The sequence below is a fragment of the Phalacrocorax aristotelis genome, chromosome 12 (genome assembly GCF_949628215.1).
Source record: "Phalacrocorax aristotelis chromosome 12, bGulAri2.1, whole genome shotgun sequence".
Classification (NCBI taxonomy): Eukaryota; Metazoa; Chordata; class Aves; order Suliformes; family Phalacrocoracidae; genus Phalacrocorax; species Phalacrocorax aristotelis.
Window position 1 is genome coordinate 9,441,527 of NC_134287.1, and position 27,428 is coordinate 9,468,954.

Sequence of the window (27,428 nt, forward strand, 5' to 3'; positions counted from 1 at the left end):
TCCTACAGTGCCAAATGGTTTTCCCTCACCTCTATTGTTCTCTTCCACCAAGCAAGGACCAAGAAAGACAGGTACCATAGTAACCAAATAACCCTGAGCATCAGGGAAAGATCACCAAACCCAACATTTTCCCAGAAGTGCCAGTAGCACAGGGTTGTTTCACAGAGGGCCAATGCAGGCAGGCCTGGAACATGTGCCCTTGCCTGCTCCATCAGCCGAACCTCAGTGAATGCAAACTCCCAGACGCACAAACCACCTCAACTACAAACACACACATAACCCATATCTGTCTGTCTTTGGTGGATCATTGGCTTCAGGCTACAGATTGTCATGGTGTATCACAGAGTGTGAAACTCAACTTTTGTCAGTAATGAATAATCCTAACACAGAGCAGTGATGTATTAAAACCATCTATACAGAGAAAGCACCTGCAGTGTCAGACCCAATAATTTATGGCCTTACTAGAAACATTTTTTCCCCTCATATTTTACCTATCCCTCTCCTGACAATATAGTTACCTCATTTTTTTCCAAATTAACAACATAATTTCCATTGTTTTGATTCAGTAACAAACAGGAGTCTCAACTCAGGACAGTAGTGGCTTATGCTGACAAGAACAGGTCTGTAAAACACCAGTGTGAAGCTTTAAACCAAATTTATTTATTAAAAAAACAAACACAAAACAAAAAAAAAAATTGCACTCTCCAACTAGAATCAACACTACCTTGATGCAAGAACAAATGAAGAACATTGTTGTTGATGGGACCAGCCCAGCCCTGACATTATAAAATGGGAGAAACTAATTTGTTCTGCCTACACCAGTCAGGTCCGCAGGTGGTGTGGCACAGCTTTCGCTCCAGGAATCGCTGCGGAGCCCTAGCCCTGATGTGAGGGCACCCAAGAAAGAAAAAAAAGATCCCCTCGCCCCCCCTTGGCAATGCATGCACACCCCACAAAACGGACACCCCAAAGTAGAGTTATTGGTGACTTTTTACAGACATCTGTGCTTTGCTCTGAGTTGGGTCTAAGACGGAGGAGGAAAAGCAGCAACAGCAACCTACATCCCAACCCAAAGTCAACTGACTGCGGGGGCTTCCGGATCCGGCTCTACATACAGTACTTTATTTGAAAATTACAGCCACGCACAACAGACATGACTACTGAGCAGCACAGGGGGAGAGAAAGAGAAATACAAGCACTGGGCAGAGCTAGCAGAGGCCATCAAACAGTTCAATGTGCAGACACATTCCCCATGCATCACCGCATTGGTGGTCCCTGTTTCTACCAAGCAACTAAAAGCAAATGAAAAATAATAACTTACACAAACATTTGCTCTCAGACCCTATTGGTACTGTTGGCAGCTATCAAACACTGCATATACATAGCATTTGCCTACATGGCTAAATAGCATCTGAAGTTGCCAGAGAAGGAGCCGCCGGTGATGGGAAGCCACCAGCAAATAGCAGCAAAGCTCCAGTTGGTTTTGAAAAGCTGCAAGACCTGCAGGGAAGTGGATCCTGGCATGGCAGCACCAAGGCTCAGTGGTCCTGTGCACCCTTGGGAGGTGTAAGAACTGAGCACGCAGCACTTGCTTTTGCTGAAAATAGTCCATGCTGAGTGCCCGCAAGATGCTTTGCTCCACTGCGAGTCTTCTGTGAGTGTAACTCTACTGATGCTCATGGACTTCCTGCCAGTTTAGACAAGAGCATGTGGAAGAATTAAGTTGGCTCCTCAAAACCAGATTCGTTTGTGAAGTATTAGAGGTTTTCCAAAAAACATGTAATTGATACTATTTCAGTACAGCTGCAGAATTCAGTTTTTGTTTGAATGCCAAAGTCTCTGGTAATACTAAGGCTTTTTGACAAACTTAAGAACAGCAGGACAAAAGTTAAGCAGAAAGCTGAGGTATGCTCCCTCTCCAGGGACATGAACTAGAGCCACAGGAGATGTACTTCCCGGAGCTCAGACAATCAAATGCTCTGGCTTTCACATTTCTCTTGCATCTTACAAAAACAGTCCAGTTTTTCAAAGGCAGTAGATTTTGCTGCTACCTGGAAAGTCACATTATTTTGGACAGATGGAAGTTCTCCTTCCATTCAAAAAGAATTTAAGACAAAGCCTCTTTTGAAGAGCAAAGTTTCTGCCCAACTTTATTTTGGACCTGAGTGATCAGCCTTTGCAAGCCGAGAAATATGAAATCAATACCCAAATCAGCTGTGAAATTCTGCAGGTGAGAACTAACCCAGATAAAAATGGGGACTTTTTTTCTCAGGTTAACAATAAGGAAAGAAAAAGAAATGAGGACCTGTAAAAACATGCCCATAGCTCTTGCAATAAATACAACTAACAATACAGTATCAAAACTTGGGACTGCACCAGCAGAAGTATTTTCCCTTCTGAAGTTATCATCAATTCTGAAGCATAACAGAGTATGTGACCAGCAGAGACATACCAGAAGACAGTACCATGCATGGATGACATACAGAGTGTTTCAAGCATAGATCAGAAGTCCCGTATTGATAAGAATGTTAATGCACGTTCTATACATAATCCTGGCAACATGCTGCATAATCCTTATACTTCCAGTAACAGGTGATGCTTTTTTAACAAAAAGCAGCCACTCCCACCCGAAACTACCCCAGCTATCAGTCCCTACCTACCAAAGGGTCCTGTTTTCATCCAGCTGCCCCCTCCCCTGCATTTCCCCTTCCTCTAAGAGTGCATGAATAGAGAATTGTGAACATTTCACACTGCACATTCCACTCCAAGTCCTGGATGAGGGGCCTGTTTATTCTATGAATATTGCACTTATCCACTCACTGGATTTGTTTTTCCTCAAGAATGCAGAGTATTTGGGAAAAAATAGAAAAAATTAGTAGGATACAACACAGGAAAATATGAGTTATTGACAAGCTAGCTATGAAGATCTAAAATTAAATAGTACTAGTTCTATTCTGTTAATACTAGTAATATGAAAAATAATGAATGCTTTATCAAATTCCCTTGTTTTTCTTACAAGATAAAAGCAGTAACTTTCTTTTTAACTGAGGAAAGCAATGAATATATATTACAATAAAATACGATTCATTAAGATCTGAAGGTGATGAAAACAATTATATAATGCCTTCGTCAAACTTTATAGCATCATAATGGAAGGAGTCTTTGGGGTGTGTATCCACAAGGGCCAAATCCATTTTTTAGCTATACCCGTGCAGACATGAAATTCCATTTTTAAGAGTCTAACTGTGAGCCAGTTTCAACCTTACATTAGTGTGTATTTGCTATTCCTGTACACATTGATTTAAAAACTTATTGTCAACACATCACTTAAGTATCCTGGCACGCGCACGCGCCCATCATATCTTTTATCTTGAAATGTTTGGCTTGCAAAGGACTGGTACGTACGACTACACCCACCCATTGCAAGGCGTGAGAGCTAAAACAATTAACAGGAATTGCCTCCCACGAGGAAGGGCTGCCAACACAAATGTATTACTCCTGCTATTATGAGAAAGTATTTCGAAAGGGGAGACAAGGGAAACCAGCAATTAAACTTTTCAGGCATTATATAAACCTCAATAACGAACTCAGAAGTGCTCATTATTATTAAAGTTGCAGTATACAGCAAGACACAATTTTCACATTCTTAAATTTTGTTCTCTGCCATTGGAGTTTGGATTTTCTGCTGGTCCAAATTCAAGACTTTTTGGAAAGCACGGACAGCGGGTGAGAGCAACGCGGTGACAGCAGCCGCCTCTCCCCCCGGAGGAGGGCCCCCTTCAGCTGCGAATGGCTTTGCCCAAGCCCTGCAAAGCTCTCCCTCTTACAATCTGGTTCACGAATAAACCAGAAAAAGAAGTTTAAACAGTACTATTGATTTCTGCATTGAGTGTTCACTGAGGTGTAAATTACATTTAAATATTGCTCTTGATCCAGTGTCAGTTCTGACAAATTTAGTAAATAAAGCTTAAGGAAACATTAACATTTTAGAAAAAGAGCTAAAACACTTCTAGCACTACACTGTCCTCCAAGGCACCCTGCCAGGTTTTCCTGCCCTACAGGCAGGTTTTCTGACTTAGCTTAAGGCCTTCCACTCTCTTTCGCAGCTAACAGTGGAAAGGGCTTGCTATTTTGATATCAGCAGAGCTGACCAAAACTAGCTGCTCACCAATGGAAAAAATAATTATTTTCCTGATATCTCTCAGTTGAAAGGATCAAAAAGAGATCAGTGAGAGACGCTGTGACAACGGTAAGTTGGGAGGGGGAAAAACTGCACTGGGAAGTATTTGCTTTAAAAATGCCCTTCTAAACACAAGCAGTCAAAACAGCCACCAGATAAAGACCCAAATCAAAGCTTTCCCACCAGACAGGAAGCCTGTCGTGCCAGGCGGTGGCCAACGTTCATTTCTAACATTAAGTAGGTCATTTTTCCTACCCTTTTCGCTGGTGCAGGTAGGGGCAGAGAGAGGAGGGAGGCCAGAAGCCTGGCTTTACAAGCCCATCTACAGGCTCTGGCCTCTCCTCAGAGGGTCAAGAAGCCTTTGAAATAGGATAAAGGACCAATTTAGCCATGGGACACTGGGCTGCTGCTTGAGAAAACCCTGACAGTACTGCAGGCATCTTCACCCTGTGTCATCCCCTGCACCGCCTGGGGCTCAGCAAACTGCCTCCCTGCAAAAGCCAGAGCGGGAGAAGCGAGCCAGCAAGGTGGAAAGGGAGCTGTGGGACAGACCGACGCCTGTTACAGAGCTGGCCTGTGCTTCATAGGCAGATCCTGAAGCCCTCACACTAACCTGAGCCAGCATCCACCATGGACCAGCCTCGTACAAGGCACATGGCAACCAGGCACCACAACTGTCTGCTAAAAACAGCTTTGCCACCCCAAACCCTGCAAGGACTCCTGCAGTTCAGAGGTGCTCTGGGCTCTGCTTTTCTGGATGCAAGTGCGAATACTTATAGTAGTCCAGGCTGTCCTGTCTGCATGCTGCTTTCCTCTCCCTGGGTAGGGGATCATGTCACGCCACACCATGCTCAGAGATTTCAGTGGCTCAATGCAGAAGATCTGGGAGCTGTGCTTTTACATCCCCCCAAAGAGATGACCTAGTGGGAATGTCTTTAAACAAAACTTTAGAATATTTTAAATAATAAGTTAATTCTTAATAAATATGTGCTTCAAGGAAATGATAATTATATACTGCACCTTTAAATAATGCACTTAGTTCTCTGCATTGGCTTTCATTTTGGTTTCTTTTATTGTTAAAGTGCATTAATTCAAAATAATGAACCACTTCCGCATCATTATTGTTAAAAAAAATCATAACATTAATACGAGTCACTAAGTTACTACTATTAGTACTGCAATCTAGCAGATAATTCTATGTATTGCTCTATTTAATACTGTCCAGCAGAAGAATATAATACTTCTATTATAATCTCACAACAGCTCCAGCAGTCTTATGGCTGCTACCATATTAGTACAACTAAAAATGGGGAGAAGTATGAGAGACAGGGCCACAATGCCTCAGATACACATCCAGTAAGATGTAGCTAACTGGGTATATACATATATATTATACGGTAAGACATTAAGGTACAGAGAGGACCCCGCACACTGTGATATGAGCTGTTGTGTAGATACACCTCCTTCTCCTGCCACCACAATTTAAAGGGTTCCCAACCAAACAGCCTCCCTCCCCACTTGGATGCAGAGAGCTGCTCCAACCACAGCACTGTTGTAGCCAGTTGTGGCACCTTGATGTTGTTTCAGCTACCAAAAGGACATCAGTCAGGTTAGCTGTAGGCAACTCTCTCAATGTTACCATGGAAATTAATAAAAACCCCAAACCACAAAAAAAAAAAAAAAGAGACAAGAACAACGTATAAATTGTGTAATTTTTTTTGGCAGAGGAACATCCCCAGTAACACATTACATTGTTGTGCTGTTTACTCAGCCCCTAGATCCCAGCTATTTTAAAGCCTTTATAACCTTTACCTTCCAAGCCAAACTGGTGTGAAACTCTGGTGGAAAAAAGGGCATGTATCATTTTGTGTAAACCAGTAGTGAAATGGCCTGCCCTCTCCCCCTTAAAACAGATTTACAATGCTGCCTATTATTTAAAGGAACTAGATATTGATCTTGAGTGATTAACAAGGCCATTGAAAACAAAGCACGACTTCCTCAAGTACAGTAGGGATTTAGCCAATGATGTTTACAGTACAACAGTTGGCTACCTCACCAATAACTCCACATACCTAGCGTTTTCCAAAGGATGCCTCTTCCATTTCCCACCATGCTACCCCACTGTGTGCCACGTTTCAAAGCATGAGTTAAGAAAGGCCAACAGAAACGGAACTAGAAGAGGCAGCTTCTTGGTTAGATGCACTGTAGACCCAATTGCTTTGATATAAAACCTCTGAGTCTGAGAAGCCTAGGCACGCTTTCCAGTACAAATGTACTTTTTGGATTCAAGTGGGAACAGAAACACATATTTGGCTCCTACTTCAGTTCTAAGTCTCTTCTGGTAAAATAAGACAAAAAAATAAAATAGCCCAGAATGCACAGAAAAGACAAAAACAAAACACAGAAAAACAATTACCCCAAAATATACAAATTAAGGATGTGCAGACTGAGTTTGATGGCTTTTTTTTTCCCCTCATTGTAAACACCAATGTTGCAGAAGGTTACGGGTATTTCTAACTAATACTTTGGTGAGCCCTGCCAGCAGTCAGCACACTTGGATGTGGACCAGATCGCAAAAACAGAAGTAACATTTGACAGCTTTGTCTTTAGTGTCTCAAGGGACTTTTGTACATTTTGATATTATGACAAGTTTTGAGAAACCCAACGCTGAAAAGAGAATCAACCGACATCACCTGGCAGGAGTCAGGCACAGAACCAAATATGGAGCCTACAAAGTTATTGATGTGCTTAAGCATGGGGTTTGTAGATTTGTTTTTACAAGCACCAGTAGGCATCACTGCCCCAGCACACCCGAAATCCCAACTCAAAGAACAAGACAGGAAAACAAAAAGCCCCCAATCAACACCACCTGATTGCCTTTTCCGGTGAGTTAGCAGTAACAACAAAACATAGCTGAAGTCAGAGACCAAATCTCTCCATGACGAAAAGGCTCCAACTCTGGACCAACTGTTGAGAACAGTAAGAAAAAAGTGAACATCTCCAAAGGATTAGAGTCCTTCTCTGTTTCAGAAACTTCCATTTACTTCTCACTGTAAGCTGTGGAAATGCATCCAAAACTCTTGGGTATTCCATGTACGGAAAAGAATGAGGAGAAAGGGAGCCAAGATTGTAAAACAGAGTTTGGCACAAAACTCCCCAAGTAGATGCATGTGTATTTCTCTCTCACAAAAGGCACACATTTGGTTTCCTATCAGTAATGGGAAAGATGGGATGTCATACCCTGTTACACATACAAGATTATTAACAACTTCACAAAAAGGCATTTGACTATGCTGCATCTTCCTTATAGTTGCTTACAACATGTTAACCCCACAAACCTCTGGCAGATTTGTCCTCAGCATAGACTCCTTTGTCCCTTTGTACAAAAACTGGAGCACAGGGAAACGTCTTTTTGTGTAGCAATTGTTTTTTCCACACATACACAGCAGGAACAGTATAAATTAGGGAGGTTAGAGATATTGCAATATTAGTTCTTTTTCTCCAAGTAATTTGAGGGCACCCAGCCTTTGAATGGCTTCACACCATTCATGATCTGGCAGTACCACCAGCCATTTGGGTTCCTTTCGAGGACCTCCATGCAGACACCTTCCTGAAACCCTGCAGTCTCCTCATCTCCTTCGTAGTCTGCAATGGAAACATAGATGTCCTTGAGATTGTTGTGGATGAACTGGGATTTCTCAATGGGCTTTGGCCTGACTGTGGACACAGGAATCCCATTCCTCTGGGTAGGGAGGTTGGAGGTGGTCTCTGAGCCCTCTGTACCTGACCGCTCAGGCTGCTTTCCCTTCGCGTCACCAGGCTGTGACCATGCGTTGCTGAAGGAGGAATTCCGACGGGCGGTCCTAAGATGATCTGTAGTTGTTAAAGACTCATTTCTGCGCAAGGAACATGACAGGTTGTTATCCTTTGGTGGTGGAGACACAAACACTGACTGCGGACGGACGGCAAGTTGCCTCACACCATTCCTCATTTTGACTGGTCCTGATGGCTTTGAAAAACCACCAGGTGGCTTGCTTGGGATGGGTGGTGTTGCGCGTTTGCTCTGGTTGATGGTGTTCAAAGCCTGAACCCGCTTCTCTATCTTCTCTAAACTGTTTGACTTGTTTTCATTTTTCCTGTTCCTGGCAAATGAGGCATCAGTCTCTGCTGATGTGGTTTCTCGCTGGTTATCAGGGAGAGCCAAATAATGGGAAGGGGCCCAGCCTTCCATGTCTCCGTATTTCAGGTACCACCACCCACTGGCTTGCTTTTCCAGCACTTCCACTTCTACTCCTGCTGGGAAGCAAATTTCAGAATCCTGTACCTTTTGGTATGAGTCAGTGGTCACATAGAAACATCTGGAGTCGTTTTCTTGCTCAGTTTTGGCTGGATGGCTAGAGCAGAAAATGCCACGGGAAGGAGCTGTAATGAGGTCAGCCGAGCTCCTCCTAACAGGATCGTCTCGGTTCTCAGAAGCTGTGTGTGGGGGGCTCTCTGACTCTTCACTTCTCGAACCTTTAAGTCCACCTCTGAGCTGCCCAGTTGGCCTCAGCTGACGCCTTAAAGTGCTGATATCCATCTTGTCTTGGCTCTGAGAGTCTGCCTTGTTCAGAAAGGGTTTGGGCCTAACAATTGGCTTTGCTCTAATGGAAGGACTCTGTCCAGGCTCTTTCTTCATGCCTGTTCTTGGCATGCTACGCAAGCCAACATCTGAAGCTGACCTTGGTTTTGTCTCCTCGCTCCTGGAATAGTGACATTTTCCAAGATCCGGCTGGATGTTTTTGTCCGTCTTGAGCTTCACAAGTGATGATTTAGGAGAGCTGGAACATGGAGAATTCCTTCGGATCAAGGAGAGGGAGGAGCTTTTCTGAGAATCAGAGTCTCCACTAGACTCCTTATTGGACAAAGCATCTTCCACATAACGCCTGAATCCCTCGTTCTCATAGATGGTCTCTTCTTCATGAGCAACATCTTCTGAAGACTCTCCTACTTTGAACTTTGCTTTCTGAAGTGATGACACAGGAGAGGGCTTAAGGGGCTGAAACAGTCGTTTTTCAGGAGTCCCCTCTTCGCGATGACTTTCACTCACTTCACACTCCGAGTCAAAGCCAAAGGCAGGCACATCATACTCAGGTTCTTCGTATTTCAGCTTGTGGGGAGAGTCCTGGGTATCTCCTGAAGAAATTGTTCCAGGAGTTGTTCCTTCTTCAGAGTCTTTTGGTTTGCTGGGAGGTGCTGGGGGAGGAACTTTTGGGCGGGTTAAAGTACTGGTTCTCCTGTTTAAATTTGGCTTCTTCCTCTTGTCAATGTAAGATGCTGGAGCCCATCCTTCCTTCTCTCCAATCTGCACGTACCACCAGCCACCAGAATTCTTTTCTATAACCTAGGAGATGACAAGGAACATATCAGACAAAAATCTCAACCAATTGCTTTCCACTCCTTCCCTTTCAATCCAGTCCCCTGCAATAGCCAAATATTACAATTTTTCCAGCTGCACTGTTAAGACTCACCTCTGCTTTTTGTCCTCCACGAAAGCTTATGCCATCAGAGATGCACGACTGGAACTCTGCAATGGTGTAGTATTCTACTTCCACAGAGGGTGGCTCTGGTGGTTTGGGCAACTGAAAACCCTATAGCAAATAGGAAGTTTGTTCAATTAAACCAAACAGTGGGCTGAACAGTAGTATGAAAAAATATTTGCCTTTGTTCACTAAAACTCTTCCTTCTTCCTGTGCTACTTCCTAATGATAACTTCCCAGTTCTCCAGAGTGGAGGCTGATGTACTGAGATGAGCCACAAGAGAGAAGTCTTTCAAAATATGCACTGTTCACGCCGCCTTCACCAGCTATTAAAACTGTGATAATCTTTACATGAACAGTAAAACATTTTACTGATGGGCCATAAAGCGTGAGCTGCCATTCCAGTCACAGAAACAACAGCCCATTTACTCTGAGATTTTGTCCAGAAAGACTCAGTTCTGGATGGCTTGCCACAACTGCAGAAAACTGCATTGCAACAGGCCCATAACAGATTCTGCCTGTCATCAAATATACTACCTTAAAATGTAATCATAATGAATTATTGCTCTTAATCTGCTGTTGGATTTTTAAACAATCTGAAGTAGTTGGTGATATGAGCTAATGGGCATCTGTTGTAGCAAGGAACAAGGATAATATCATAGACCCCTAGAAAGAGCTTTGCTCAGGCCAAGTGATAGGAGAAAGGAAGGTCTTTACTGTAGGATCAAAAGATTCCAGCTCCTCCCTGTAAGAGACCCAGAACCTCTACTCAATCCCAACACAACCTGCATGTAAATTGCATAGAGGCTCCACGAGAAGCAGGGCACTTATTTACAGCCATTCTGGCAGCATACCAGATTCCTCTAAAAGCTAAGTGCCTTTACATTAAGCTGTCACATTTTAGAGCTTATTACAATTATTTTTAATGTGATAAATGGGATAAGAGTCCTTTCAAGAATTTCAATATTGAAAGCTTTTCAGATTAACACATTGCTGATCTACATAACAACTAGATGATGGCGAAGCCTCACAGCTTCTGCACTTCACTGCTTATGGTTCTACCACAAGAACTGCAGTATGTCAGGATCTCTTGAACACAGGTCAGACCTGTCACAGGCAGGCACAGGACAGCCAAAGACACAAAATGATCCTAAGCCATTAATGGAAGAAAGGCAAGTTGCATATTGTGCTTTATTCACACGCTACTCCATTTCTAAGATATTCCCATTGTAACTAACAATCCATGTTTCATCACACACAGCATGTGGCATTTCACAGAGAATGCATCGCCGCACCTTAGGAACCGTGTCTAACAATGTTATAATTGGATGTTTCTGCACTATAAATGCTGAAATACAGCAGAAGTGCAGCATAATAAACTTCCTTCAGATAATAGGATGGTTTGGATTAAATGAAGATAATTGGAAACAGCAGACATGTTCATGGCTTCACATACTATCATTGTTATTTTTAGTATGGGATTAAGTGTAGTAGTCTTGCCAAAACAAAGTCTAACTGAAAATAATGCAAAGAGAAATAAGAAGAAAATGCTAATATGCTATTCATCTAGTTTGTTAAGAGGCATCTCAGATGACACAGAAAAATTACAAGTCGCATACTGCTCATAAAGGCTACAGCAAAGATTAAACACTATGTAATGCCTAGTTATAAACAGGTTATTAGCATGACTTTTGTGCTAATAGACTACTGAGTACTTCCTATCTGAAGATGACAGTCCTAATCTAAGACTGGACCAAACTTCCAGAATTCTAGCTTTGAGGATAAACAATCATAGGAGGTCTCATTCCTGTAGCACACATCCTTCCATAAGATCCCAAGTCACTTTAAACATACACAAGAGTGTAGCTTAGCCACCTCAAAGGTGGTAGCAGTGGAAGGAGGGGAGACGTCCCCAGTTGTAAAAACAAGAGAAGGCCAAAAGATCCAGTCTGGGCTAAAGATAGGAGTTTTAAACCTTCCGAGTCAGCCAAACAGGCTTTAATGCTCATGGACAGAACATAGTAGCTTTAGGATGTTCTCCCTTCAGTTCAGTACCTGCTTACTTGGGGCAATATTTTGAAAAACAGAAATCCCCAATTAACATTAGGATGTTCAGAGGTCTGCTTAATACTTAAACAATAAAATGAACAGGCATGCAAATAAAGGATCTCTCAGATACCCCCCACACCCTGTACAGCTGTAGAAAGTCTCACAAAACACCCATACACCTACCCCACTGCTAACAGATACCATAAACCAATACAAACCAGACTGGATTCTCTTCGGGGGGGCGGCCTTGTTCTTAGGTTTGGAGAACCTGAGCAGGAAAGGGAAAAGGGAGAGTTTATTTAACTTTAACTACTGCTAAATACATTTTTCAGCAGCTCTCTGCTATTACAGTTTGAGAATACTAGAAGTCAGTATTTGCAATATTTAAGGCATTTCTATGAAACAAGATAGGAAACTATGAGGGTATATTAGAAATACCAAGGTAGTTTAGTTATTCATCTCATTTAAGCCAACAAATTTAAGAGGAAATCACTGCCAGAAAGTAGTGGATTGTATTTTCTGCTGGAACTGACCAGCTCCATTGGAGATTGGCCAGCAAAGAACTGGCCTAATACCTAGTTTTCCCCCCAGCAGTAAAAATAATCCACTAAATTAATAACACTCATACCGTCCTCTATCATAGTATCTTGCCATTCTTTGCAGACTAGTGTTAGCATCTGCATTTTGCAGATGAAGTAGTAAAAACTTTATAGCAACTTGCCCCCAGGAAAACAGCAGAAGAAATGCAAGAGAAGACATAGGGTGGTCTCCTGACTTTAACACACCATCACATCCTCTGCATTACTGGGAACAGGGCGGGGCACGTTTTAGACTGTTCAAAAGGAAAAAATATTCTCTGTGAAAAAGAGGAAAAAAGTAAACATGTACTGGCTAAGATAAAGAAGAATCAGCCAGCCCTTGTATGAAGTAAAGCTAAATTCTGTTACTACTATTGAAGGACCATGTCCTGGAGTCCCTGCAGATCTACAGACAATGCAAATATCTGTTGGATATTTATATATCTATATATATATGGATATTTATAACTGGACTCAGTTTTAAGGCCAGGACACATGGGACCTTAACTGAAAGGCAACGCCAGCCCTGAAAGGTAGAAAGCAAGAATTCATTGCAAGCCAGTGGTAACCCAGACTACTTTACTGCCTTACTTATTTGAGCTCTTTGTGGTGCTATCCTTGCTATGGCTGGGGATCCCTGAGCCAGTTTGGAAGCCTGCTTGTCTGGGGTCATCATGGCATTGCCATTAGAGTCATTGCAGAGGATAGGCAAACTGATTTCCTTCTTGGTGATATGGGTTTCTGCAGTCTCATTTTCTGCTTGAGTTTCCTTGTCAGTGGATGATTTTTTGTTCAGCAGGTTGCTGATCTCCATAATGTTTCCTATGATTTCCACTGGCCCAGTTAAGTTCTTTTTCCTAGACGGAAGATCATCTTTAGCCTTCTTCAGATACGAAGCTGGGGCCCAGCCCTCTTTGCCTAGATACCTGCAGATGCAAAAGGAAATATCATGACATCAAATACAGTCTTCTCACATATTTCAGGTATAATAGCTAAGGCAGAAGTGATGGATGCCAACATAAACCAAAATCTGTGGTTCTTGGATAAGCTTTTGTGGTCTCTATTAATTTATTACCTATTGATTAGGCATCTCAAAGTTAGCTGACCTAGCAGTGAACTGTGGACTCCTGTTAAAAGCCACTAATCATCCTAAGGAAGGAGTCTCTCTGGGTAAGAAATACAGTTACTCACAAGGCAAAGGGCGTCACCAGTTTGTTTTATGTTACAGTTAAATGGTACTAGGCAAACTCTGTATTTTCCCATACAGCAAAAAAAACAAAACTAGTAAGATATTTTAATAATTTTACTACTTCCTAGTGGCAACTCAAAATGAAAAAGGGCTAAAATAGGGTTGTATAGAGCCCAGTACAAAGCCCTTATGTCTGCAGTTTACAAGGCCCTTGTGCAAGGGTCCCCCACTTGCAATTATAATGAACACTGCCCCTCCTCCTATAACTCTCAGTCCTGTATGATCAGCTTCTCTTATGCAGAATATGGGACTCAACTACCGCAGCTCCCTCTACCACCACAAGGTCAAGAAACAATTTGACTAAGGAAAAATGGCTTTGAAGGAGACTCATTTTCCTGAACAAGCTAGGGGCTATTTGAAGAAATAAACTGGGAAATCTGCACAGACACCTGAATCTAGTACGTGTTCCCGGAGCACCAGCCTGGGCTACTCATGCTACACTTCAAACTGAAGTAATTCTGCCACAACTGGGCTTTTGGGAAGATGTTTTTTTTAACTCCTGCCATTCCTAACACCTCAGCAGGGATTTCAGATTACAATCAGACTCCAGGGAGGACCATGTGGATGAACTCTGCTTTCCCTAATGAAACCCTAACTTGCTACAGAGTGAGTCACTGAAACCCTTCTCTTATATCTCTCAAGATACCCAAAACAGGCGCTTCAACTCTAAGTAGGAAAGCAGGCACCATTAAAATCCTGGAGCTCAGGAACTCTGCAGGAAATACAAAGGTTAAAACAGTAGGACTCCAAGGCTCTTTAATGAAAATGGAGACTCATTAGACAGCAGAGGAAGGAGCTGGGGAGCAGGGGATATCAGCAAATCATTCCCTGGCAGATGAGCAACTTTGTCATGCCAACACTTGGATTCTAAGGTTTGCGGTGAGATTTCTGAACCTTGGGCTCATTCACCACATCCAGACACTCAAGACTGGCACTGGGACTTTATGGGGAGAACAGGAGAAGGTAGTGTAGGTTTGCTTCCCTGGGCTTCATTACTCTTCCAGTACAAAAAGCAAATACAATTGCTGTACTTCTAGTAATGACCACAAAGACTTTACCTTTCAAAAATCTTGCCTTTTCCTCCTCTCCCATCTAGATCAGCCAGGACACTAGACATGCTGTTTCTCCCTGTGTACCTGCCTTCTGTCACACACGAAGGCAAAGATATGGAAAGCATCCCAACAGCTGAGCTTCGTTTGACACATGGAGACTAACAAGAAGTATCAAAACGGTAATGACTTGATTTGACTTCCAACAGATATACAGCATCCGGCCATTGATACTAGTTTGGATCTATTCAATCCAGCCACCTTTGAGTCTTTTCTGATAATCCTCAAACCAAGCCAAAAAAAAAAAAAAAAAAGAAAAGAAAAGAAAAGAAAAGAAAAAGGCCTCATCCCCGATTGTGGCAAAGCATCTCTCTGTCATCTTCCAGCCCTGAAGACTTTTGGCTTCATCCCCTTTTGCAGTAGATGGCCCTTTTGCAGAGCTACTGACCAATGCTTTCTGCTACCTGTGCATCATGGAAGTTTTTTTAAAGGACACTTATAACGACATGATCTGGATATGTAAAGGTTTTAATCTGTGGGAAAGCCACATTGGCCAATGCACTGAGCACTCCAGTTCTAAAGGTTACTTTCAACAGAGCTTGATTGTGCAAAATCAGCAAGAAAGAACAGTTTACACCCACCTTAGTTTGTGGGAGACTTAACATGTTTAAGATCAGAAAGGCAGCCACAGGCAGGTTCTGTACTGGCTCCTTAATTCTCCTGCCAACTGTATATATTTGGATCAGCCCATATAACCCTGCTGCTTCAGACACCTCTGATCTCACGTAGTTTCTCCCAATGAATAGTAGCAGAAATAGCGGGACAGTTAATAACTCTAGGCAACACACCCTCAGTAGAGAGGCTGTTGCTGGTTATTACTTCCCATGAGTTGGTAAATTCAACCTGAAGTTAATGCTGAACAGTAGTTGCCAACCTCTGCCAGTTTATTTGTGCCATGTCACAAATAACAGCTACTTATTAATTCAAATAGGCTTACATTTTTCACCTTAGTCCTTGAATTTGATAATCTCAAAGCTCTTTGCAAACATCACCTTAGAAGACTTCCTGATCTCCCCATTTTATAGGTGAAAGAATTAAGGCTAATCAGCTTCAGAGAAGTCCTGAACCAGTAATGATATTCATTTCATGCCTAAAAGTTGAATCACAAGTATCCTTCCTTCATTTATACTCACAACCTACTGGAGACATTTCCATCCTAGATTCTTCCTCATTTCAGCGTTGCTAACGCCTCCCAACTGCACTTCATTCACATGGGCTGAGGCTCAGAACAAACCATAAAATGAAGATGCAGACAAATAACAAAAGCTTTACTTTGCATATTGCTGCTTACTTGGCCTGCCATCCACTTGGGCACCATGAGATTACCTCCAGGTGACAGTAACTGATACAAAATAAGATCTAAATAATGGATGTTAACACCAGCTATGATCATACCAGGAAGCCCACAGATCCACCAGAGTCAGTAGAACAGTAAGAAGGTTCCCAGGTCAGACCCTTTCCTACACTTCAAGAGTCCCAATGACTTTTTTTTTAAAAAAAGAGTCATATGCACACAGGGCAAAATAAAAGGAAGACACCAATATTGCCTCTAGCTTCTACAGCACTGAATTGGGAGGATCGCAGAATTAGGTAGAGTGATTTGGTTCCTCGGTGATTCCAAAACCCTCCCTGTTTATATTACATGAAGGAAAAAATGGATTCAAACCATAGGAATGTTAAAAAAAGTCAGAAGTGCCTCTGTGAGTCTGAGAGTCACATCTGCTTTCCAGCTCCAGAGCACTGGAATTACTCCAGAGGGAAGCAAACTTTGGGGGAAGGGGAGGGGGGAGGGAGGAGTGGAGAAAAGAAAAAAATAAAAAGGAGGACAGGAAATGAGGATCAGCACATGGCCAGGAATTTGGGGAAATTACATATTTAAGGTGGAACAAGCTAATGTCTTTAAGGTGGATTCCATTGGCAAGCTGCTGGATTTAGTTTTATTTCTACACATTGATATGTGTGTTCAGTCTCTGTTCCCCAGCCCAGCAGACAACAAGGCAGCAGGATTCAACTGCAGTCTCTTCCTGTTCCCTCTCCCCTCACACCCACTGCAGCAGAAGGAGTTGCTCCTTTCAAGGCACTCCATACTTAGAAAAACATGTTTCTGCAGAACAGGAATCCTTTTCTGAGTGGTACCTAACAGTATTCAGAGTAGTTTAAGTCTAATAAACAGCACAGAAGTTGGAGATGAGCTACCCAGGCTGCAAAGGACCAGCTTGCAGGGATGGATCACCACACCAGCATTTCCAAAAGTGTTGCCCATGAAAAAAACCCTGCCTGTTTTTAAGAACAGTTTAATCCTCCAATAAGATTGCGGCATAGTGCTCCAGAGCAGTGGAGAGGATGACAGCCGACACTCAACACACTTGTCACACACATATGGGGAGCACCTAACCCACCTTTCAACAAGAGGAGTTGCTAAACTCAGAATGCCTCTTACAGGAAAGCCAAGGGCATGCTGCAGTCCCCAACTACCTTCCAGCAGATCACCATGAATGAGCCACTTGAGCCACTGCAGCAAGTGTCACTGTCCACCAGAACACACTTTGGCTATATAGAAGTGGTGTGTGGTTTGGGTTGGCCCAAAGGAGTGTGTGAGGAAAAGGGTGGGGGGTGGGGATATAGAAATTCTGCTTATTCTAGACCTGTTAATATGGCAAAGGGGAATCTACAGTAGTAATAAGGCTGCATTTCAGAAGGAGAATACCAAAATAAACTGAAGAAGTCTTGCAACGTTTCTTGCCTCAGGAAACTTATGTGCTCTTGATTCCTCTGTCTGCAACTTTGGATTCCACTTCTGTGAATGATTAAAGGAGTAAAAAATGTGACCTGACCAAACCCAGGCATATTTGAGTTCCTCCTATCTAGAGTGCCTTCCTGGCTCCACTGCTATCTTTATTAGCCTATTCCCTCTACGGGAGCATTAAATGGGGGGGTGGGGGGGAAATCAGTTTTCTAAGTAATGGACATCAAGAACAACAACATTGCTTCAGTCAGCATTTCCATAGTCCTCATTCATAGCTGATAAATCAAGCAGAACTCAAACAAGAGCAAGTTATGGTTTGGGGACGAAAAGGCGGGGGGAAATCACTATAATTACAGGCTGAATGGAAAAAGATTATTAGATGAGATGTTTTGCATTGCCCAAGAGATAAACCTCTGTTTTTAAGCTACCTGTTGTATCACATCCTGTTTAAAGAGAAATGGGGTATCAACAGCACTGCTGGATTCACACATAGATACAAAACAAGGGGCAGAATGATGAAAGAGCATGAACATAGATGGAGAAAGCTCTCAATTAAGTACTCATCCTGACACTTTATATCACTAAGACATCCTATGTTCTCCCTATAAGCATTTAAAAAGGGGATTCTTAGGTCAGAAGTCTCCTCTACAGCTGCTGTTTCAAGTACATAAAGTTTGATACACGGTGAGAACTTCGTCTGCCCTTGGAATCCAGTCTCTCTACATTAGGAATATCTAATATGGACAGGCAGAAATCAGGCAAATTAGTTGTAACCATCAATAAATTTGGAAAAATACTATAGCCAGCAAACTGATCTCTCATATCCCTGAAAATAGCACTACCTGCCCCAAACAGCTCAAAAGATCACAATCAGCCTTTCAGCAATGCTACACATAAACATGTTGCAGAATAACTCTTATACTGGAAACACATTAAAGTTACACACAACAGAAAGCCTTGTTAGGTCTCACAGATCTTAACTCAGATGTGGGCTTTTAACTTGAAGGAAGGAAAAAAAAACCACCCTACAATTTCCCCACTAGAATGGTCCACAGCTTTTGCAGACACTGCAGTGTTACTCTAATCACCATTGTATCATCTTAGCCTTTTCTTTACATTTCTTCAAGAGGCATTATGAACAGTTTTGGATTCCTTGCCCAGCTACAGACTTATTTAAATGCTAACGTTAAGTGAATGACCAGAAAAGCTCATTGTCACAGGTTCTGCAGCAATCTGGCTGCATAGCTTCTTTACCTTATGTACCACCATCCTTCCAGGTTCTTTTGGATGACCTCCACGGTGACCCCTTTTTCGAACCCAATCTCATCCTTCCCCTGGCTGGCGTACGGCTGGATAGTGACATATTTCTCTTCTAGTGAGGGGAGAAAAGGCAACATCAGTTAGGGTCAGAATTAGACCAGCTGTTTTTCTGTTCTGCTTGCTTTTAAACTGTTATGCAGTGATTACGTGGAGCCATTACAAAAGGCGGAGCCCTGCTCAGGGGCCCACTGATTATTTATGCTGACGACATGATAGATAATCAGCCCCTTACCACTACTCTGCTGCTGATACTCACAAACTGTTTCCATGCCAATAATGACACAAAGTCCCCAGAGAGCTTTCCCCTTCTTCTTGCCCCCTGCCCCCCCTTCCCCCCCCTCCAAGTTCCTCGAGCGGGTAAGGGAGAGGATTTGAAGCTGGACTTAACTCCCATACTGTAACTTGACAGAATCAACCTGGCTGCCAAATCAGCCAAGCGTCACCACTGGAGCTCCAGCCAGTTGGCTCTTTTGAACACACACATGGCTGCATGCAGCATTGTGTTACTGAAATACTGAAACCCGAGACCAATATCCCGAGAGGGACCAGCCCATCACACTGCTCTCCTTGCACCTCTTGAATAGTGTGGGTCTACAGCAACGAGCTTGAAACAGCATTTAAAAAGTAACAAAAGAACATAAGGGTTTTGAATTTAACAGGAGACTATACAGCATCTTGCATTTGTGGGTTGTGAAGTGTTTTGCAAATGTACTTTTGCTAGACCCCACTCCAGAGACATACACGTGTGGCGGTGGAAAAGGAGGGCTGGAACTTAAGACACATATTTCAAAAGCACAGGCTAGATTTCAAGTATGGTGTTTGAGCCGAAAACTTAGCATCCCTATTCATCTCCATTGGCCATCCTCTTCCCAACTGGGGAAGGGTGACCAGACTTGCTGAGAGTGAGCCAGTGAGCACAGCAGAACAGACACTTTCTCAGCATCTTCACCCACCCACCAGGAGTCATTTACTGTAGCATTTCCATCACACTCAAGGTCAACTTTTTCCTGCATTAGCTTAAAAACAAAATTACAACTGGCATTAAGAACGTGAACCACCAGCCTTGCTCTGCAGTGGCAGACACGGGAAGTGTTACCAAACCCCTCTCCTGAACTCAAGCTACAGTGCATGTAACAGCATGAGTTTCTGTAGCTAGATCAAAGGCAGGGAAGGCAAGCAATAAAGTGCACCCCAACCGCCCTTCCTAGCACTTTCTACTGGCAGTCGTAATAAGGCATGGCCAGGAACAAATAGAGGGTTGTCAGTGCACAGGAACGGGCAGGAAATTAAGGATCCAGAGCTCCTGATCACTGCAAAATAAAGGAGCTACAGAAAGGTTGCAGCAGCTTGAGGCAAACTCTCTTTCGGAGAGAGTGAAGCAGACCCAACCATCTGTTTCTTGCTTGGCAAAGCACGAAAACTTCAAACTAGAAACAAACAAACAAACCTTACTGAGACAAAGTAAGAAATAATACTTCAGAAAGGGGAAAAAAATGTAGGCAGAGCATCTGATGGCAGAAAATTCAGCAACACTACATCTCTGAAGTCAACTTCCCTTGACAGGTTGCATTTGGATCCTTCTAATTCTGATGGGGTAAAACTTGTCAAAACCTTTGCCTCCAAGAGGAAAATACTCTCTCCTGCTCTCCCCTAGGAGGGCTGCTTTAGCTGTTTTATTACTAGTAAGGAATTCCAGCTAGTTTGCAATTAGCACCATCAGGATACGACACCTTTCCCACAGAAACCCTCTACTACAAGATGGGGCCTGACAAATGAAACACAGCTAATGAAACCTGTCTTCAAAGTCACAGGACAGTTTTCTTAGCTAGGTGTCTGCTCTGTGTGAGACAGGCAGACTAAATTTTCCTCTGTTTCAAGTAACTGCTGCTGAAGGCATTATATGCCCAGTTTCCACTGCATGCAAAGCTCCAAATACTAAACTGAACTGCAAAAGATCCCTGTGAAGCTAGAGCTTGCCCCTGAGAGGAGAGGGCCAACTGAAAATTCAGGTGTGCAGAGCTGCAGCACTGTCTAGATACACACTGCTTCGGACACTTCCAGAGATGTTTTTAGGGCAGTAATAAAGAGCTAAGCCACATGTTTGCTGGGTGTTGGAAGGAGGTCCTGCTTTGTCTCTCCCCCAATTCAAAGCCGCTTTATAACCCAGACTATCAGAGTTCACCCTTGCCACTACAGCTACAACAGAAATGTCTCCGTTTATCTTATTTTTCCTCAACATAAACAGCAGTCCCTGCTGCAGCTAAAGCCAGCTATTCAGCTCCTCTTGCTAGGCAGAGTGGTCTCACTCTTTAGGGATGCAACCTCCGTCCTTCTACAGAGGACAGGGTAGGAGGCCATGAGCGAGGTGCTCACTCCTGGATTTCAACACAGCTTTCCAAACTCCCGCTCCAGCAGGACTCCTCCTGTGTGAGGAATTGAGACAGTGGTCACCCATCAACCCCAGAGTTTGAGTCTGATTGTTCAAGAGAAATCAAAGTTTGGGGAGAAGGTCCTTTGCAAACTACAACATAATGACCTTCCAAACATTAGATCCCTTCCTCCCTCACACAAACCCACTCTCTCCATTCCAAATATAGGTGAGTGGCTTGCCAGGGAAAAGGACAACAGATCCATACGAGCTACTACAATAACCAGCAACTTCTGCAAACACAACTTCAGGGCCTGCAGCTATGTATGTGGGCACACATCACCACTCCACCTGTTCATTACTGCCTTCCTCCCAGCCACCGACTCTTGGACCTCCCTTCCAGTTAGTTTCAAGGTAAGGCAGAAGAGCAGAGATACCCTCCAACTTCTCTCATTCTGGCTGAAGCAGGCCAGGAAGGACTGACCATGCTGTTGAGGTGGCATGTTGAAAAAGCAGCTGTGAGCTGCATGGAGAAGCCACATCCTCAGCTGAGACGAGCTTCAGCCTCCTTCCTGAGCTTTTCAGCACTGCTCAAGCTTACCGAGAGGACAGACTGCTCTTGAGCAGCACTCTGCTCCCAGTACTGAGATTACTGGTCTGCATGTTGCTGCTCTCACCTTGCTTGCCTTGCACGCACCACACCCCATACCACCCATCAGTGGCTCTGAATGACCAGAGACACTGGCCAGCTCTAGACACTGAAACACTGAGTTGGACGGGGCTCCATCCTCCTTAGCAAGTACTGTGACACTGGGATGCACAGGTGAGACTGGTGGGCTTTTCTAAGCTGCCACTGTCTTAGCTTGTCCATCTTCAGTCTCGGGGCTTTCAACCCAAGACTACCACTCTTTGAGAGGAGAGCCTTCAGGTGATTCCCCCCTACACAGAGGGAGGGGAAAAAGGGACTGAATGAAACTAGGAAGGGAAGAGAGGAAAAAAGTTCTTCCATGAAGCAAGACAATGAAAACTGTTAAAAATTCACTTAGAAAAGAGGGTACTACAATGCTTTTGTTTAGCATTTCTATTTTTAAGCCTGCAGACCAAAACCAGGAACCCACCATTACAATTTCCCCTTGCAAAGTGTTTTCATAGCAAAAATTACAGCCATTTCCAAGACTGTACATGTTTGGTTTCTTTCACTGGTGCAGGGGATACCACAAACATACATGAGATTTGTAACTTCAACAGTATTCTGGAGATACGGCCCCCCTTGCAACCAAAGTGTTATTCTGTTTTCCTTCTTAAAGACTATCTCCAGCCAGTGGATGTTTTGTATAAACCAAGATTTGCTGAGGGGAGTAGCGGAGCTTTCAGTGAATGTGCCACTTAAGAGGGCTAGTGTGGCATTTCACATATCAGATTACTATTCAAAAGCCTTTAAGAGAAGATATTTGACACTTCATGAGTGATACATAAAGTTACTGGAAAGACACAGCACGGACAAATGGTTTCATGAGAGAATCAGCAGAGCATCTGCCAGTAGAAAGACACTGCTCTGAGTTATACTGACCAATCTGGAATATCATGCTGGTTTCATTCAGGTACTATGACAGGCAATGGTATAAAACAAGTCAATGAACCATCCCAGACCTACAGAGAATACGGAAGTGTTTCATTTTGATTTGTTAAGTTTTGACTTAACAATTACCAGCAAAAAATGCAAACAAAAGTATAATTTGTATTCCCCAGCTGCAGCTTCCATTACATCAACTTCACCATTGAGGTCAAGTGGGCAGAATAAACTTTACCATGTGCTACAAAGCACATACATCGGCTAAAAGGCTGCATTTTGGAAATAAGGGGATGAGAGTCCTACTACCCTTCAAGATCTGCTGAAAATGGCACAAAGGCACCTCTGTTCTTAATATGTGACACAAAGAGATCTGTTAATAGCTCAGTTAGGCAACTTCAATTATATTTCTTTACTTCTACTTTGCAAGTCACAGATACCTTCCCCAGCTGAACTGAAAGAAGTACCTCTGCTAGAAATTCAGCTGCACTAGTAAATCTGAACAAGGCATGCATGAAGAAGCAAAGCCTGTTTGGCAAAGAGCTACGATACAAGTCTGTCACGTCATGCATTACCCCACTGCAACCCACTTAGCTTGGAAGGAAAGGATTAGTATGTGTCACTCTCTCCCCTCCCTGGACACAAACACTATTTAAAACATGCACAACAAGAACTTCTGCACTGTTTGGACTACCCAGCTCATACACCCCACTTGTAGCCGTACTCAGCCCAGCCCACCCAGACAACCTGGCAGTCCAGCACTCAGTCCATTAGTTATTAAAAAAAACCTCAATTCCTTATCAATCTTTATCCTCCTTCCTTTTCTCCTCCCCAAAGAAAGGGAGGCTTCTCTAACTCTGATTCTGAAGAAAGGCAGTAGAGGCTTGGGGCCAAAATATAGAGACAGATCCTAATGGATCACTGGGAAAAGTGCGGACAGCAGGGGGCAGTTCCCATGTCCTTGTAACAACCCAGAATACTACAGAAAGGTCTTTTTCTAGCAACTGAGATATGCCCCCAGCAAGCACAGCAGAGGTTGCTGCAGTCCAGCCGAGAGGCGTGCATGTATACAGGACAAAGCATTTGAGCTGCATAATACCCTGTATTACAGCTATGTATAGTATGTGGTTTGTACAGATGTACGCAACCATGCTATTTTCAGCAGACCTGGTACAAGGAAGCCAGTGGTACTTGAAAGTTATAGGTCACTCCTTCACAGTCCACAGACATCTAATACCCTTCAACGGCTATTAGGAGGAGAAAAAAAAAAAAAGCCAAACCATCAACACAATGATTTTGCACCCCCTCCAGCAACATAACAGTGCTCTGCCAAGCTGAGCCTTTCCTTTACACAAATAGCAATAGCTTTAAAACTAAAAGGCTGCTTTAAAAACACAGTTTATGAATGCACACCTAGTGCTGCAGCAGCTGAGACTGTTCCCTTCTCCTCCCTTAGTCCTGCCTTGCACCTACCACCTTGCACAGTTCATGACTGCTGTGAGATGGACTTGAAGCCAACCCAACCAAGGAATAGTTAGTATGACCCTAAGCCTGGTTTGGTTCACTGTGGATCTGCATGAGGATAAAGAAGAAGCAAAGATGCTGAGGAAGGTAAGCCTGGTTCTTTCAGTGGTGGCACTGCAAACTCTGTGTAAAACCTTCCTCTGTACTAAGCCAGGCCAGTTTCAATGCAGCTTCACTTAATTTTGAGGAAAAAGGTCTATTTCTGAGACTGCTGGAAGCAGGGTCAAGGCAACCCATATGAAACCTGATCTAAAACAAGGCTAGAATAATTTAATAGTGCCCACACATCTTCTCTCACGTATTTTAAGATACAACTTGATAAAGTGCAACTTTTTGCATAAATAGGATTTATAATACAGCTCTTAAACCATTTTATGATTTACAGCAGAGCAAGATGACCTGTAGGCACGTTCGCAATGCTCATCAAGTAGTAAAAGGTCACCTTTGCAGCCATAGCGTAGTGGGGACGGAAATATTTCTTCCATCTTGCTCAGCCTGTTCAGTGGCTATGATGCAACATACTGGTTGCAGAAAAACTAGGGATGCTACAATTAACTTGTTAAAATTAGGAGGACTTAATGCCAATGACATTTATTTTTGGAGAATGACAGACCATGACAACAGTGCTTTGTGTTTTTTCCTTTTGAGTAGGATTATAGCTTGTAATTAAAGGCCAGCATCCCATCACACTTCCTTTAATCAGCATATAACCAATAGGTTTTGTTCTGTTTCACCTGCTGTATTTTCATCTTACTAGTAAAAGAGGAATCTCAAAAAATTTTTAGGCATTGGGCACAGCATTTTCCATATCTGGTGACCCATCAAGACATCTCTCCCACAGGAAAAGCCTCAAAACAGCTACGATGAAGATCTATCCATTCCTAAAGAAACTGTACCTAGTACTTGACAGCCTGTGAGGCTCCTCCAATCCCATCGGTCAAACCAGAATTTCAGATTTTACACATGCGCTCGTGCACACACATACTTACACATTAAAGTTATGAGGTGTCTTGACAAGGCAACTTGGTCCCTCCTCTGGCTGTCTGGATTTATACTTACTGTCAGGTCTAGGAAAGCAGACCTATGGTTTTACTGCTTGAGTTGTAAAGTAGAGCTTCAGTAGCGCTTTCCAAATCTTCCTTATTCAATCTTCCCAATTCCCTTGGCACTGGCTATTTCAGATTCCTCCTAGTCTATCACCAAGGTAACAGCTCCTTTCCCCAGCATCTTCAAAATCCTCTATCACTGCTACTCCTCACTGGTAGAGTCCTGATCCGGCCCTTCCAACCTCTTGCACAGCTACTACAGTCACCTCCTGCCTCCTTTGGTCCCTTTCCAGCCTTTCAGCACACTGCTTTTGCCCAAGGCTCTTGGCACAGCAGCACTCTGGTACATCGGCCAGGCTCCTACCAAGCGTACACCCAATTCAGTTGTCCCATCTTGAGTTTTCAAGCCTGTGTGCTGTGCGTTGCTTTAATATCCTCCTACGTACCCTCACATGTTCTGCTCCCTTTGGATTTCCCACTCCTCCAAATCCTTTCATTTTTTCCCCACTCAAGCCCATGTCTTTGTTACGATGCCTCCTCAGTGGCATCAAATAACCAGAAATTCTCAAATCCTTCCTAAAATAAGCCCTACCTACTCTGACTTCCTGCCTTGCCAAACAGGCTTAGTTTTAGTCCTTCTCTAAAAGCTTTTAAAAATACCAAATAAATATCACTTTTCACAATGAAAAACCTTTTGGTCGTAATAAAATGCATGCCAAATTGCCACTTGCCCAGGCTTCTTTGATGCACAGATCTTGTTTTCTTTGTTTAGGCTGTAAACTATTTGGGACAGGAACCTTGCCTTTAAGCAGCTAAAATACCATGCACATTTCCAGCCCTGCATAATCAGCCTCATCTCTCCCAGGCAAATGGCCAGCGCTCGTACATTTCTGCTTCCAAGTTCTAAGCGCCTCATTTCACACACCTCCCCTTCACCTATATTTTATAAGTTTGCTTTTTTCTGCCTCCATAAATAAGCGTGGAAGTTATCTGCAGCACTTCAGGAGCCAACCAAGTAAGGGAGTAATTTCCTTTGCTCAGCTGGTGTTTGCACATGCCCCCAACTTTCTGTGACCCCATCCTTGTTTGAAACGCCAGTAGAGGTGGAGATAGGGGCAAATTGGGCTAGGCATTAGCCAATTAACAATTTCTCAGCAAAATGCAACAGCTCCAACCCTACATCTTCCAAACCACAGAAGAATTTTCTTTCAAAACACTTTCCCCTCAGTCAGCAGTCTGCGCTCGCCCTCCCCCACTCCTCCGCTCCACCCCCCCTTGTCAGACCTGCTTCTGGAAAAAGTCTCACTGTTCCAGAAAGCGATGCATTAATTCAACATGGACTTTGTTTTACTTGTCCAAATATTCAGCAGTGAAAATAACTGTCCACATTTATCAAACGTGTTCATCTGCAGACGGGAGCTCTTCAGCCTTTGTCCTTCTTCCCCCACCCCCTTTTTTTTTTTTTTTTTTATAACTAACAGAAAACCTCATGCCAACAGATAGAAAAGAACAATGACGACATTTCTTCTAAACAGTTCTGTATTGCACATGCTCTTTCTTCAACCAGCAAGGGGCAATAAACATTTACTACTTTCCTTGGAGCACGGGGGGGGTGGGGGAGAGAGAGAAAAGGAAGAACATACTAAGTCCAAGTCTGAGGCTCCTCTGTGCTGGTTTGATTTAGCACAGCAAAGCAGCCTTGTGCTGTAAGTGACAAGCATTTCACCAAAATGAAGAACAAGCAGGGAAAGAGTGAAAAGAAAGTGGGTAATATCCTGTGGGAAATGAAGGGGCTGCTGAAGAGGGCAAAGTGGCTCTGCTGGGATGCTGGAAAGGGTAAGAGTGCATAAGCACACCAGCCAGGCTGGATTACCAGTACTGATCGAGGACTCTTTCCACAGCTAGAAAACTGGCTGCAGTATGACCCACCAGACTAGGAGATGGGGTTCAAGTATCAAGATCGCTGGGTTACATGGCTGCCTTCCCTCTATGCCTCATCCATCTCTTCCCATCAAGCTCCCTCTCTCCGTAAGTTAGGCAGGCAGTAGGAAGACACATAGTTTTCAAGTTATAACTTTAACTATTTCACTGAATAGCTTAGTTCTTGTGCTAGCAGCTACTTTTAAACAATAGGCTCATTTGGCAGAAATTCAGCCCATATGTCACTGTA

The 27,428-nt window shown here is 43.3% G+C and overlaps 1 protein-coding gene across 5 annotated transcripts in view; it reads right to left on the reverse strand.

Moving 5' to 3' along the window:
* Nucleotides 1-5,236: 5,236 nt before the first annotated feature.
* SH3PXD2A (SH3 and PX domains 2A) overlaps nt 5,237-27,428 on the reverse strand; it is a 261,018-nt gene continuing 238,826 nt past the window's right edge. For all 5 annotated transcript variants that reach the window (XM_075108103.1, XM_075108101.1, XM_075108104.1 and 2 more), the window contains 5 exons: nt 18,685-18,802; nt 12,918-13,252; nt 11,967-12,016; nt 9,691-9,810; nt 5,237-9,563 (listed from right to left, as the gene is read on the reverse strand). In XM_075108103.1, coding sequence (XP_074964204.1) covers nt 7,668-9,563; nt 9,691-9,810; nt 11,967-12,016; nt 12,918-13,252; nt 18,685-18,802 — 2,519 coding nt within the window. In that variant the 3' untranslated portion in view covers nt 5,237-7,667. The remainder of the gene's footprint in view (nt 9,564-9,690; nt 9,811-11,966; nt 12,017-12,917; nt 13,253-18,684; nt 18,803-27,428) is intronic.